The sequence below is a fragment of the Nuphar pumila genome, chromosome 7 (genome assembly GCF_984573655.1).
Source record: "Nuphar pumila chromosome 7, dmNupPumi1.hap1.1, whole genome shotgun sequence".
Taxonomy (NCBI): Eukaryota; Viridiplantae; Streptophyta; class Magnoliopsida; order Nymphaeales; family Nymphaeaceae; genus Nuphar; species Nuphar pumila.
This window is the reverse complement of record NC_143255.1, coordinates 8,518,643-8,534,414: the sequence shown is the minus strand read 5'-3', so window position 1 is coordinate 8,534,414 and position 15,772 is coordinate 8,518,643. Positions and strand designations below refer to the sequence as shown.

The following is a 15,772-nucleotide window of genomic DNA, read 5'->3' as shown; positions in this document are numbered from 1 at the left end:
TCTGGCGATTTCAAAGGCTGAATGATGATGTTTGGTGAAAATGTCGGGGAGGTGAGTGAAAATTTGGGGTGTTTACAGTACCAAAATATATTGAAGATTGAGAATGATAAAGACAGGGATAAAGTGTTAAAATTATATTATGTGAAGGATTATCCATCAGATATTGAGGCTGAAGATCAAAGGAAGAATAAGAAAGAACTAAAGATGAAGAAGAAGGATGAAGAGAAGGAAACGCAAAGAAAAAAAGAGGAAAATGAAAAGCAAATGCAAATAAAGAAGGCAGAAGAGAGGGAAAGGCAAAGGAAGAAAAAGGAGAATGAAAAGCAAATGAAGGAGAAAGAGGATGAGAGGGAAAGGCAAAAAAAGAATGAGGAGGAGGAGAGTGAAAGGCAATTGAAGAATAAGGAGGAGGAGTTTGAGAAGGAAAGGCAAAAGATGATCAAAGAGTATTTAGCACAACAAAAGAGGAAGAGACAAATGAAGAAGGCAGAGGAGAGGGAAGGGCAAAAAAAAAAAAAGAGGCGAGGGAAACGCAATTGAAGAAGGAGGAGGAAGATAAAGAGAAAGAAAGACAAATGATGAAGATGAAAGAGAAAAGGCAAAGAAAAAAATATGAGGACAAGAAAGAGAAGGAAATGTAAAGAAAGGAGAAAGAGGATGAGGAAGAGAAGGAAAGACAAAGGAAGGAGAAGGATGATGAGGAAGAGAAGAAAAGAGAAAGGAAGAAGTAGGAGGAGGAAGAGAAGGAAATAGAAAGGAAAAAGCAAGAGGAAGAGAAAGAAAAAGTAGGTGGCCACAGGCAGCCCATGGCTGAGCATGTTTGGTTTGGGCCTAGTTTCTGGACCAGCTCCCAGGAACAGGGTGTAGGCCTAGCCCAACTCTCTCTCTCTCTCTCTCAATATATATATATATATTTTGGTTGGTAGGAGCTCACTGCACGTCTTCTTGTGGTGGGATGTTGCAAGTTTAAACCCTGATGGTGGGGGTCTGCCTAACCCCAGCTTGCCTTTAAAAAAACAAACATGAACTCGCGTACATGCTAGGTCACATCCAGAAACAACCCATTTTCCCATGAAAACAATAAGGGCATAGCTAAGACCAACCTTTACTCATGCAAACAAGTACGAATCCACAAATCAAAATTTTGAAACTTTTAAAAAGTGGATGAATGATTCATTTTCATCAAAGTTCCAACACAACCACCTTCCACAGTTGAGAAACAAGAATGCAGTAACTCTCAATCACACACTATGGTCTCTCGTAGGGCATAGCCCTAAACCAAGCAACAAGCAAGAATCAGGGTCAGTCAATCGACCGAGAGACTAACCGATCTGTGTCTTTTAGGTACAAAAGATAGAGCCATTCCCAAGGAACAAGAGCACGGGACTTGACATAAGTAGCCACCCCCAACAACCCCTATAAGGAAAGGGGGGATAATAATGCCTTGACAAAAAAAAAACAAAACAAAACAAAAGCAAACACATAACATAAATCCTTTGAAGCTGCACAAAACTAGCATAATTATAAATCATTCAAACAAACAAATAGTCAAAGGTCTTCAGATGAGCACAACTCAGAAGGATATAGAAGGTGTCGCCACTCAGTGAGGGCCCTAACTACTATAAAATCCTATTTACATCGTCAGTGAATTAAAAGGGTCGTGAGTCCAGTCCAAAGGATCGACTAGATGTTCAAAACGAAGAAAACTGCATTGCAAAAGTCTACTTGCACCATGAATCAGTTGATGGCTAGCCACCATCTCTAGGGGTCCAAAAGTTTCTCATTCAAATGCCCATTGTTTTTGCCGCCTTTATTCCTTGATGTTGAATATCTTCCGGATCTCCTCGGGCATTTTACCACTGATCCTGTCTGCCATCACTTGGCCTAACAAATCCTGCAGCTTCTTTTTGTTGCTGTAATTGGCGGCCTCTTCAGGATTGCAGTCGTTCTTTAGGTAACTGGTGGCCTGAAAAGAGAAAACATTAACTTTTGAGTTGCTCATGCTGCAAGTAAACACATGTAAGAAACTAAAGATAATTTATAATGAAACATGACTTCTTCTCAAGGAGATCAACATATACAGATTAGGATTAGAATAAAAACATATGGGATCCAAAAGTAACCATAGGATTGCCACAAAATTCATCATAATGCAGGAGCCCGATAGCAGAACAGGATCCCCTCACAGAGTCAAGCCTGCAAAAATAGAACTAAAACTTGCATATATCATCAAATTAAATAGGTCAGCTTGCCCGACAACAAAAAAGATGTCCTAGTATTTTCAGTTCCAAAGAACCATTATAGAGGAGGATCATACATCAGAGAGTTATTATTAGGTTAGATCAGAAATACCTAGATGATGCCAATGCTAAACTAAAAAACCTTTCCACGCACTTCAAAGTCAACCTTAAAGCATGAAGGCCTATCATTTTTTGAAATGACCTTTTCCAGAGGAAATGCCTAATTTTTAGATCATGATAGGCAACAAAGAAGACGCCCTAATAGGACCATTTACACTAAAAAAAAGAATAAAATGACGAGTATGAGAATCAAGCAAGCCAATGAAGAGAGGCACCTCATTGATTTCAAGGACAATTTTGTATTGTTAATGCCAATCGTCAATGACAGGAGGGTGAACTATACCATACAAAAACAAGTACTAACACAACAGAAATGTTTTTCTTAATTACAACCATAATTAAGATATTTAAGACAAAATCAACAACCCTAGTATGATGCCGAATATGTGTGATAGCGCATCATCACCTATGTGGCAAATACATTAGCAATAAGGCCATATATGCCAAATTCGTGTGACCATCATTGCAATAGAATGCCACTAAAGCAAGTTTGACAATTTACTCTCTACCAGTAATTCACTAGAAAAGAAAAAGAAGAAAAAGAAGAAAAAGAAGATGATGATGATAGCAATAATAATGTTAGTATGCCACCTCACAATGCCAGAACTGCATGGTACCATTAATACTGATTCAAAAATCTTACATCACTTTTCATTATTAAGGCAAATCTTGATATAAAAAAGAACATGCAGAGGGACACACACTCAACAGAGGACCACAAGAATTTATCCATGCAAAAAATTATTGGAGACACCAAAGTTGGTCCAACTCTTTGATACTGAAATATTAAAAAGTACTACACAAAGCTTTCACATTCCAAAACTGTTTCCAAGACATTTCCTAGTTTCAAACACAAGATATCATGAAACATATGCAACCAAACAAAAATGTGCAAATACTTCTAGATAAACCAACAATGATCAAAGTATGTAGCAAGAAATATTACTTTATGTGCAGGAATATATAGTTAGTGTTACATAATTATACAATCACAAACAATTCTAACCATGCAAACAACATACCCAGCAATTGCACCAGCTTTGAATCATGAGAAAAACATAATGTGCTCATCCAATTCTATAATTACCTCAATATAAATGAGGTTAGGAGGAGCCAAATCTATTGGTCTCACTCTTCCCCAATGTATCTAAAGTGAAGAGCACAAAGGAATAGAACATTCATCCAATAAATTGAAAAAATAGGGAATAAAATGCAAACTCCTAAAATCTTATAATATCTAAAAAAAAATCACACTTAGCATCCATTCACTCAATAAGTTGCAATAATAGAGATTAAAATACAAAATCCCCTAAAATCTAAGCACCTGAAAAAAATAATCAAATTTAGCATGCATTCATCCAATAAATTGAAAAAACATGGGACCAAAATGCATACCCCTAAAATTTAACCATTCCTAAAAAAAAATAGAACTTAGCATGCATTTCATTCAGTAAATTGCAATAATAGTGATTAAAATACAAAACCCCTTAAAGTATAAACGTGTCTGAAAAAAAAAACCTTATTTAACATCCATTCACTAAATAAATTTAAAAAATGACTAAAATGAAAAACCCTTAAAATCTAAGCATACATGAAAAAAATAGGACTTAGCTTGCATTAATACAATAAAATGCAATAATAGTGATTAAAATACAAAAGCCTCTAAAATCTAAGCTTGCCTGAAATCAGATTTAGCATGCATGCATCCAACAAATTAAAAAAATAAGGATTAAAATACAAAACTCTTAAAAATCTAAGCATGTCTAAAAAAAAACAGATTTAGCATGCATTCACCCAATAAATTGTAAAAATAAAGACTAAAATATAAAACACCTAAAGTCTAAGCATACTTGAAAAAAAAACACATTTAGAATGCATTCAATCAATAATTTTAAAAAATATAGATTAAAATACAAACCTCCAAAAAGCTAAGCAAACTGGATAAAAATTTGGATTTAACTTGCATCAATACTAAAATGCAAAAATAGAAACTAAAATATAAACCCCCCAAAAAGCAAAGCAAACCTGATAAAAATTTGGATTTAGCTTGCATTAATAGTAAAATGCAAAAATAGAAACTAAAATATAAACCCCCTAAAATCTATGCATACTCCAAAAATAGGTAAGGTGAACTCGTTAGGGGAAAGATGGCTAAGAGAAACGACAAAGAGAGAGAAAGAGAAGAGGGAGGAGCTGCGGTAATGGCGAAGGAGGAAGATGAATAGCGAGAGAGAAAGAGGTAAGTTTATAAAAAAAGTAGGGCGAATCAGTGAACTTGTTACATTTTTATTATTGTTTTTTTAAGTTTTTGAATTTCTCGTTACGTTAACGAGAATCTAGGAGTGCATCGACGGAAGCAACCAAAGGTCGTGATGGTTAAATGAGTTTAAAACTCATTTGATGCATGACCTGATCGGTTTCAAGTAATTCATACATATCACTAAATGTGTTATACCAATCACTCTAATAAATCTCTGACACATGATGTGTTAACTCAATCAGTAATGTCTTAAAAAGAAAAAGAAAAACAGTCGTAGCCCAGTCTACATACCATGAAGCAAGAAGCTACCTACCTGTAACAATCTTATCACCAGTTCGATAACTTCAAATCTTTCACAGCCAAGCATGTCCAAACTTCGTAAAGACTGGAGGCTGTCAACGCCTGGAACATCAGTGAGATCCTTGCATCCTGTGAGTCTCAATTCCTCTAAATTCTTCAGGGACATTTTTCTCAAGGCAGTACAATATGAGAGATCAATGGTAACAAGAGAATCGGGAAGCCGAGGAAGAGACTCGAGCCTAGAGAGGCCACACAAGGTAAACTGGTTTAATTGGAAAAGGTCACCAATAAAATCCAGATGGAGTTCCTCAAATGCTCTTGAGGATGGCTCAGGAAGGAAATTCAGGTCTTGAACAACGTGTAGCACTTGCAAAGATTTCAAACATCCAATGGAATCTGAAAATTGTTCAAGCAAATTGCAAACCTCTAAGTATAGATGAGTTAGGTTCATTAAGTTTTCAATGAAATCAAGCATCCCTTTTATCGAAGTGCAGACTTTCAGGTTGATCTCTTCCAAAGATTCAAACATTCCAATGGAATGGGGAATTTCATTTAAAGAGTAACAGTCTTCTAGAGATAAACGACGAAGCTTCTTCAAGTCCCCTAACGAATTAGGCATCCCTTTTCATTGAAGTGCAGCCCTTCAGGTTGAGCTCTTCCAAAGCCTCCAACGACCGATGGAATCGGGAATTTCATTCAAAGAGCAACACTCTTCTAGAGATAAACGATGAAGTTTCTTCAAGTCCCCTATTGAATTAGGTATCCCTTTCATTGAAGTGCAGGCCTTCAGGTTGAGCTTTTCCAAAGACACTAACCGACCTATGGTGTCGGGTACTTTTTGAAGTGATTTACAACCATTAAGGATGAGTCTCTCTAAAGATTCCAACATTCCAATAGAGTTTGGTACTTGCTTCAATGATTCACAGCCTTTTAGAGACAACACAGAAAGGTTCTTCAAGTCTCCTAATGAATCGGGTAGCAGCCTTAACGAACTATAATGATCAAGATTCAGCACCCCTAAAGACGTGAATTTTCCGATGAAGATTGGTAACTGTTCCAGTGATGTGCAGCACTATAGAGGCAATTGAGGCAGGTTCTTTAACCCTCCTAATGAATCAGGTATTCTTATTAGGCCAGAGCATCCCTCAAGGTCAAGACGTTGTAGGGATTTCAAGTCCCCTAGCCGTTCTGGCAGAAGAGAAATTGTTATGCAATTTTTAAGGACGAGGACTTCAAGCGAGTTCAGCTCACACAGACGGTTAGGTAGTCCTTTTAGTTCCTCACAACCCTCAAGGTCAAGACGTTGTAGGGATTTCAAGTCCCCTAGCCCTTCTGGCAGAAGAGAAATTCTTCTGCAATCTGCAAGGGCGAGGACTTGAAGCAACTCTAGCTCACACAGACTGTTTGGCAGTCCTTTTAGTGCCCAACACGCCTTCATACTCAAGAAAACCAGCTTCTTAAGACGTTCGATTGATTCATCAATTTCTTCCAGTGACCGACAACCGTCGAGCACCAACCTTTCCAGGCACCGGAGATGAGTGAAATCAGGAGTGCGGACGAGTTCTGTACAATGAGTGAGATCGAGGACCTTTAGGCTTGGAAGCACCTGCAGATCAATATTATTATTATTATTATTATTATTATTATTTATATTAACAAAAACATTATATGCAACAAAAACATATGAGAAACTGGGAGTAAAAGAAAAGGCGACCTTGGTCAATGTTGTTCATCCCTAGGATGGACACACACATACATGCATGTGACTCAAATTCCCATGACCAAATGGCCATCACTCATTCTTGGTACCTTAATCAAAAGGCACAAAACGCGTTGGCTCCGCCTAAAATAGGCATTTGAATCATGGGATGCTTGCCGCTTTTCCATATTTGATTTTGCACACTGAAGATGGAAATGCATGAGTGTTTTTATTCTTACTATTTTTGTGACTACTAACCATGTTACCCATTGCAATTTCTCGAAATTTACTACGACTTAGGTCGAGGACAACGAGTCCCTTAAGGCGATCTTCACAAAACGAAACCCTATCCGAACCACCATAATAATACAACTTCAGATATTTTAGATTCCTTGGGAGATGTAGTTTTCATCAAGGATCTCGAGACTGCTCATTGCTTCAGATGCCTCCTTGCTCAAATGTTCAGGTCTGTTGCGCATATTCGGAAAAGTCATGCCTTGGATGAGAGGGAGCTCGGATCCCTGCACAAATAAGAAAGGAAACAGACCGAATCAAGTAAACAAGAATGCGAGAACGTGCATGTTTGGACTCATCAAGCAGACTTGAGGATCGCATGCACCAACTCATCCACAAAGTTGTCTGACTCAAATTTCTGACCTTCAACCGATTCAAATAGAAACAATGTTGCAAGGGAGACTCTTCTTAAGGGTCTTATGTTTTCAATTCATTTCTTTCTCATGCTAACATATTTGAAGAAACAAGCACGAAAAAATCTAAATACAAAGCAAATGACGTCCCTTTTTTATAGACCTAAGAATCCTTTCTCTTAAAACTTAAATTATTTAAGGATTCTAAGCCATACTTCTGATCTTGAAACTAAAATGTTATTGACACTCACCTACCTTAAAGACTCATTGTACCCTCATACTTAAACCAAAACTCTAAGACTTAGACATTGATCCTATCTTGGACTTATCTTGATCCTCTAGAAAGTTCCAACCCATGTGTTTTATATCAAGACCTTATTGAAACAGACATAGTGACAAAAGTCTTTATCGGCAAAATGTCGTTTTTAAAAAAGTTGCAAGAAATTGAAATTTTTTCATAAATCTCACATTTTTTCGGCAAAATCTTGACAATAAAAAAATAAATTAAAATATAAAAAATATTTTTATAAGAAAATATTAATACAAAATATTTAAAAATAAAAATATGCATTTTTTACAATAAATATCCATTTAAAACGTAAATATCATGTTTAAATTGCTGAAAACAATTTCTGAGTATAATTTTGAAAAACATCATTCAAACATGATTCCTATCAAATAAACTATGTGGATGCATCTATCAAGTCTGATTGAGAAGATGCAACCTGCACTTGTACTTTCTACTAGGTGCTCTGCTCTTATCATTAGGTTTTGTTGGTTTTTTAATGACCCAAAACCTAAAGAACTAATATTTGGGTTCCGAAAGGCTAAACAAAATAAAAACAATAAGGTAGTAATTTTCTAGCCACAAGCTGGCACCTTCTTTTCCAGCAGGCGGCTAAAAAAAGAAAGAAATATAAGCTGACCAAAAAAAAAAGAAATATAAGCTGGCCATTTTCTGGTAAACCACTTGTCAAAAAATAAAAAAACAAAACAATAAAAAAAAAATTAGATGGCTATTTTTCGGCTCGACACCAACCAAAGAATGACCAGGCTGGTGCCTTCTGGCTTGGGCAGCACCAGTTCAGTCATTTTCTAGCCAATGTACAGCTATAAATGGAAAAAAATGAAAAATAGGATAACCATTTTATGGCTGGGCAACCAATATTCGGAGAATGGTCGGGCTGGTGTCTCCCGGCCAGGGTGGCACCAACCCAGCCATTTTCAGGTCATCCACTAGCCGGAAAATGGACTGGCTCGTGCCCTAGCCGAGAGGCACCTGCCTGACTCATTCCGTGTGTACGTGTGGGCTTGGGCGTACAATGGTCATTTCGTCCGTTGACACCATCAAAAATCATATAAAATGCGTTTTTTGGTAAACCTATCCGTATGGATATGATATCCATCTTTATAAAAGATTTCTAAATATGAAGTGAGAACATATTTATTGAACACAGCATGGATGTATTACACTATATATAGTCACAAATATCGTTCTAGAGAATTTCTTGGCAAGTAGAGATTTTGGAAAAACTTTGTTTACATGAGAATTTCTTATAAAAATATAGATTTGTCAAAATTTATTATACATAAGTAACAAACTACCCGCAAAAGTTTATAATAGATACTTAATGGGTGGGTGAGATGATATCTCAATGTGAATAAGATATTGCCTGGATATGAGTACAAGGATGCAAAAAGTAGCCCAATATCGACGAGGAAAAAGAGTCCTTACCTTTTCCAACTCTAGCTAAAAAGGAACTTTTTTTAGATCTCTTTGCTTGGCAACATACCTGAAATTTGAAATGGTTTGCCCCATTCATGTGGGCTAATAAATCTGTCCGTTCAGATGAGTAACAAGCTTAAAGGTATGCTCACATGGAGTTTCCCACGTGAGCACTACTTTTTCGAACATTTTTTTAACTAATTTGTTTGTTGTTGGCGAGGTTTTATCATTTTAAGTTATGTTAATATCGTAATGCTTTTTGCCAAAATTTCACAAAATATTCAGATTATGAGAGATTTTGAAAGCCTCACGATATTAAGAGGATTTTTAGGCTTTGGAAATAAGTCTAAAAAATATTGCGCCATTTTCAAAATCTTGGCATTATATATATTAAGATGGTTAGAAGTAATCCAATATCTAGATTCCATTGTTTGACTGTGAATTTACCAATGCCAATCTAGGCCAAGTTTCTGAACTTTTGACCAAGAAACAATGTTGTCGAATTTATTAGCTCAATATTCACTCAACCTGTGCCTATGAAATCAATCTTGTGTTAGTGACCAACTTTTTAATATTATGAAAAATAAAAGATATATAGAATACGCCATAATCATTCTTATGCCAATATTAAAAGTTCTAATACTATGAAGATAAAGATAGAAATCAGTTTAGATCATACCTCTGCTTTCTCCAACACCTTTTCTATTTCATCCGCATCCCATAGCCTGCTGTAATTTTGAGGTTTGAAATGGCCTTCTTCTCGAACTATAGTCCTTCCCATATCTCGAATTTGGTCATGCATTCTAAAAGAATCATCATTAGCAATACTAATGAGAGACTTGTGTTCGAGAACTTTGAGTGTCAAGCTTGGGAAATAACGGCAATCCTCCCACATGTAAACTGGAAATTGTTTATCCTGTCCAATAAAAAAACATGCTATGTCTAAAAATATGCACTTCTCCCATTGTTCTAGTGAGTCATAACTTATTTTTAACTTTTCATAAATTCCTTTATGTTGAGCTCGTTCCAGTTTTGTCAACAATTCTAGCCATTTTTCTCTATCACTTATACCAAAAAAGTGTGACCCAAGTACTTCAAGAGCTAGTGGTAGGCCCCCGGTTACTTTCACAACTTCCATAGAAAGATATTTAAACTCTGCCATTGGTAATGAATGATGACTGAATAGCTGAAGTGAATGCTCATCGTCCAGTTCTTCAACGGCATAAATTTGGTATTCCTTCAGCCCATGCTTTAGGAGTACGTCTTTGTCCCTAGTTGTAACAATAATCTTACTTCCCGCACCAAACCATTCCTCTTGCTTCAAAGGATTTCGTTTTGCTATAAATGCATCAAGTTGCTGCTTGTCATCCACGTCATCAAGAATTAGGAGAACTTTCTTACTACTCATTCTCTGTCTGATCAAGCTAATTCCTTCTTCAACATCATCGATGTCAACTTTTTCTTTTAAAATGTCAGAAATTAGCTTAGTTTGTAGTGCGGGAAGTCCCTTAAGATGCTTGGCACTTTCGCGAACATCTTTGATGAAGCAACTACCATCATATTGTGTAAATAGCTTATTATAGATGGCCTTTGCAATTGTAGTCTTTCCGATGCCACCTTGCCCACAAATTCCAATAAGACAAACAACATTTGTTTTCCTGTCCAACATCTCCAACACTTTTTCTAATTGAGAATCGATCCCAATTAGAGGATCTATGTCAAATGGGACCTTTCTTAATAAATTAGATACCCTCTTGCATATAAGTGTGATCAGTTTTGCCTCATTACTGCAAATTGATGACAACAACAAATAAGAAATTCCAAAGAACATTATCCAACTTATATATATATATATATATATATATATAGGGTTAATACGGGCTACTAATGAAGGTAAGGAACTACCGAGTAGAAATCACTCTTTTCTTTTCTTAAAAGAATTCTAATTTAACAAACTTAGTTTTAATCATGTGAGTATGACAAGTAATTAGTTTTTTAAAGGGGTTCAAAAGTCAACAGCCCACAATGTGCCAAGGTTTAGTAACTCAAAACAGATATTAGAGGAATAGAGCTGGAAATCATAGATTTAAGCTTTATTGACTCAATTTGAGTATATAGATGTGTTCATCAAGTTTATCTGCAAAGGACCAAAACTTAAATCAGATTATTTCCATCTAAAAATAAGACTTTTGAGTTGTGAACTTTAGTATTGACTTTTTTGAGCTTTTAAAAAAACTACTTAAATGTCACAATTCAATTATTTAAAACTCATTTAATAGCCCATAATGTGTCAAAATTTCAGAACTCAACAAATCATGCTTTACATCAGAAAAATACAATTCAAGGCTTAATCCTTTCTAAACAAACCATATTGAACACATCTACGTAATTAGGTTAATTAGGTTGAGTTGATACATCTCGCACCTAAGATTTTTAGCCTGTTAGTTCATTATATATATATATATATATATATATATATATATATATATATATATATATATATATATATATATATATATATATTGTGTGTGGTGGGAGGATATATGGTTGTCCCGTGTCAAGGTACCATAGGGAGGTACACACTCATGCTAGCAAAGATCTAACCAACAAATAGTAAATTTAATGATAAACATGATTTATTTAGTATATTAGAAGGTTTTGTCATGTTTAATACATCATAAGATTCTATTTTTTTAGATCATGAAAATTAATGGCTCATAAATTATGAAAAATAAGAGTAATTTATAAATGGTATAAAACATCATATTTTAATCAACTTTAACACATGAAAATAATAAATAAAATATATTAAAAATATAGTTCTCGGTAAATCATGGGTGTACCACCATAAGCTAGTGGTACAATATCTCCATAGATGCACCCTATATATGTATATAGGGTTATATAGGGATAATGTTGGTTACCCTCATGGGTTGATAACAATTAGTGAAAAAGTATATTGTTTTTAGTTTTGTTGCACATCTCACCCTCCATATGCTACTACTTTATGTCACATGGGTGCAGTACGGGTGCGACACATGTTTTAAATATTTAAGACACTGAGACACGGCTATATATATATATATATATATATATATATATATATATATATATATATATAACAATAATAAGATTTTAAATTTTAAAATAAAAATAAAAAAAGTAATTTTATTGAATTAACAACACAAATTTACCAAAATATAACACATAAAGAAAGAGGAAGATGATCGAAGATGGCTTTTTTTAGTTTTTATGTCTTGCCTTAAAAAATAGACAAAATAGAATCAATCAAAATTGACCGAGTCAAAAATGTGGATGAACTCGACTCTGGTGCATTGACCGCATCCGACACTTAGTTGATCGTGTCCAGCCCGTGCTCGAAGCCACACCACCCATGTTGGGACGGACCTTTTAGCCAAGTGCGTGTGGCTTAGGTGACTACATATCAAGTTTAGCAGAAACTGATATTTGGATCATGTTTTTCTGACATAAATAAGATTTTATGAAGGTTGAAAGATCAACGGCCAACATTGTACCAAATTTCAAAATCTAAAAAAGACATTTATATCCAAAAACTATGATTTTAGGAGGGTAGCAAATGATATATATATATATATATATATATATATATATATATATATATATATATATATATATATATATATATATATATATAATGAAAACCTACAAAAATAGGCACGGTGCTAAAGGAAACATGTTATTGGGGTTTCGGTGTTTGTTTGGAATTCTGATCACACAGATGTGTTCAACATGATTTTTTTTATTACCCCCTTGCTCGCAGGGAGTAGCCTTGCACAAGGGGGAGACACCCATGAGATTTGAACCTAGAACGAGACTTGGGCCCATCCCACTACGGCAAACCCCTTTGGGACATGGAGTCTCAAAAATTTATTAAAAATACGGTTTGATCATGCATTTTAGATAAAAAAACAGCATTTATTTTAAAAAAATTATAGGCCGTTGATTTTTTCAAAGCATATAAATACCTATTCACGTATTGGAATCAAATGCTCCAGGAAGTGATTTCTATAAAAACAAGCATATAAATCACATCTGTGCTCAGCATTTTGAAAAAACACCGAAAATCCAATTGCATGTTCCATTTAGCAGCCCTGATTTTGTAGGTTTTCATTTTCACACACACATACACACACTTTTTTCTAGTTCTGTCTCGTTAGGCAGCATAGTTTGAAGTGTTTTATAATAAATCTGAACCGTTAGATGTGTTCGGCATGCTTGATTTAGTGGAATCCTCTATTGGATCATATTTTTTGATGAAAAAATGTATTTTTAGGAGCCAAGAAAATTGATGCCTCGTAGCCATTGATTTTGGATTACAAGAAAAACCAGTATACATGTCCGATTCCGATGATCCAAAAATAGGAGGGTCCCACTAAACAAAACCTATAGATCACAACAACACAAAAAACTGTGAATTTTGAATGGGCCTATCAGGCTGAACAAGCCCATTACTTATATATATATATATATATATATATATATATATATATATATATAGAGAGAGAGAGAGAGAGAGAGAGAGAGAGAGAGAGAGAGAGAGAGAGGTTGTTACTGACCCATCTGTGTCAGGGAGACAGTACCCAGAATTCTGCCCAGCTGTTGTCAGGGCGTTTCTCAACGCATTAACATCCAATTCTTTATTGCTCTCGTGCTTTTTAAAAGCGGCCTCAAATGATCCCGTCTGATGCTTGACATCACAAGGAGAAACATCAAAGAACACGGGAATGATTGGCCTGTTTTCTTCAGCGTCTTTGTTAATCTCCACCATCTTGGCTATCTCCATTAAACACCACTTGGAGTCTGCATAGTTTTTTGAAAAAATGGGCACAAAAATCTTTGATCCCTCGATGTACTTGAACAGTTCACTGATTGTTTCGCCCTTTTTCAAGCCCTCACTGTCTATGAAGGCTTTTATGCCATGGTCTTGCAGTCGTTGGTGGAGGTGGCCCGTGAAGCCGTTGCGGGTGTCCATCCCTGAAAAACTTAAAAACACATCAAACTCAAACCCACCACGCTTTGGTGGCATCATTGATGAGTAGGATGCCTTTTCCTCCATACACTTCCTCTTCTGCTCACACAAGCTACTCGATGGTCTTTCTTCTTAGATACAGAGAAGCTATTAAACGGGAGTTACAATCTGCCCAGTCTTAGTCCAACCTCTACCCATCCCTTTATAGCCGAGAGAGGTAACACAACCATAAAGCCTCTCACCATCTTCTTTTAATTCATTTGTTTCTTTCATTATTGAAAGGAAAGCGCGAGGAAGCTTCCCTCCCTCTTGTTTTCTCTTGCTTCGCTTTCTTATGACGTCAGACTAAAGAAAACGTCCTTCAGACCCCCCCCCCCCACACGGTTTCGTTCTTATCCATTTTTAATGCTGCCGTGAAAAGACAACGAACCTGGTCCCACCATCAGGTATGGTTTTTTTTATGATGGGTCCGATTAGACCCGGATCCAAACCCAGTATCATCATGTCAAATCAGGTTTGAGTCTGGTTCTACTTGAGTCTGAACCTAGATGGGCTACCAAAAGTTTGCAAAAAAAAAAAAAGGTGTCATAGTTGCTTGCTGCCACGTGTATATTCTGTCCTATCAAAAAATCTCATTTAGGCATGTCAAGGCCGGATTTAGGCATTACCGAATCTGACTTAATTGGATTTGGAATCTGATGAAAAAAAGAAAAAACTGAATCTGGATCCTACTAGCCTAAAACATGATATTTACATTTAATCGGATTCAGATTTTAGTAGGATTTAGATTTGGATTTCAATGCAAAATCTATACCGAATCCGAATATGATTTTTAATGGGATCTGGATTTAGGTATTACCAAATCTGATTTAATTGGATCTGATCTAATTGGATTCGGAATCAGATGAAAAAAAGATAAAACTGAATCTGGATATGACTAGCCTAAAAACACGATATTTACACTTAATCGTTTTCTGATTTTACTAGGTTTTAGATTTGGATTTCAATGCAAACTCGAATCTGATTTTTAATCGGATCTGGGTATGGCTACCAAATCTGACTTATCAGATTCCAATTCGGTTCAGTCATCGGGTTAATCCGACCCGTTGACATCCCTAACGTCATTCACTCTTTGGAATTAGTTATATGACTGGCATGGCAGCATGGCATGTAGAGGCTTTGAGCTTTGGTTGGACAATTTCATTGTTGAAAAGCAAAGCACAAGGGAAGCTTTCCTTGTCCTTCTTGCACTTGTTTTCTCTTTACCATTATGTCAGACCCGTGGAATACGCGTTTGCAGCTTGCACCTTACTTTCGTCCATCGCTCTTTTGCCTGTAGAGGGCCCCACCACGACCTATACCAGGTAGAAGTAGAAGGAGAAGTGGGTTGCATCCACGGTGACAAAAGCTGAGAATGGAAAAATAATGCCAAGATAATAGCCAAGCTTAGTCCAACCTGCCAAGCTTAGTGCAACATCTACCATTCCTTACCATTCCTTATAGTTGAGAGGAAACACAAGGACTTGTTTCTTTATTGGACCACCTCAACTATTACAAATTTTTTTTAATCTTTCATTATTGAAAGGAAAGTGCGGGGAAGCTTCCCTGGATTTCTCTTTTGACTTGTTTTCTTTTGCTTTGCGTTTGTGTGACATCAGGCCAGAAGAAAAGGTTTTGTTCTTACCCATTTTTAATGCAGAAAAGACAACGAGCCTGGTCCCACCGCTGCTTATAGCCTAAAACATGATATTTACATTTAATCGGATTCG

At 36.0% G+C, this 15,772-nt stretch overlaps 1 protein-coding gene across 2 annotated transcripts; it reads right to left on the bottom strand.

Moving 5' to 3' along the window:
- Positions 1–1,462: 1,462 nt before the first annotated feature.
- On the bottom strand, positions 1,463–14,177 carry LOC149831045 (TMV resistance protein N-like). 2 transcript variants are annotated; one of them, XR_016433258.1, is made up of 5 exons: positions 13,591–14,177; positions 9,672–10,779; positions 6,878–7,140; positions 4,934–6,526; positions 1,463–1,966 (listed from the first exon to the last, which is right to left on the bottom strand). XR_016433258.1 is itself a non-coding variant. In XM_090013633.1 (3 exons), the coding sequence occupies exons 1-3, from the start codon at positions 14,088–14,090 to the stop codon at positions 7,003–7,005; spliced, it is 1,746 nt and encodes a 581-aa protein (XP_089869759.1). In that variant the 5' UTR covers positions 14,091–14,177; the 3' UTR covers positions 1,463–7,002. The 2 variants fall into 2 exon arrangements, 1 of the variants encoding a protein (XP_089869759.1); XM_090013633.1 differs by having other exon boundaries at positions 1,463–7,140.
- Positions 14,178–15,772: the final 1,595 nt, after the last annotated feature.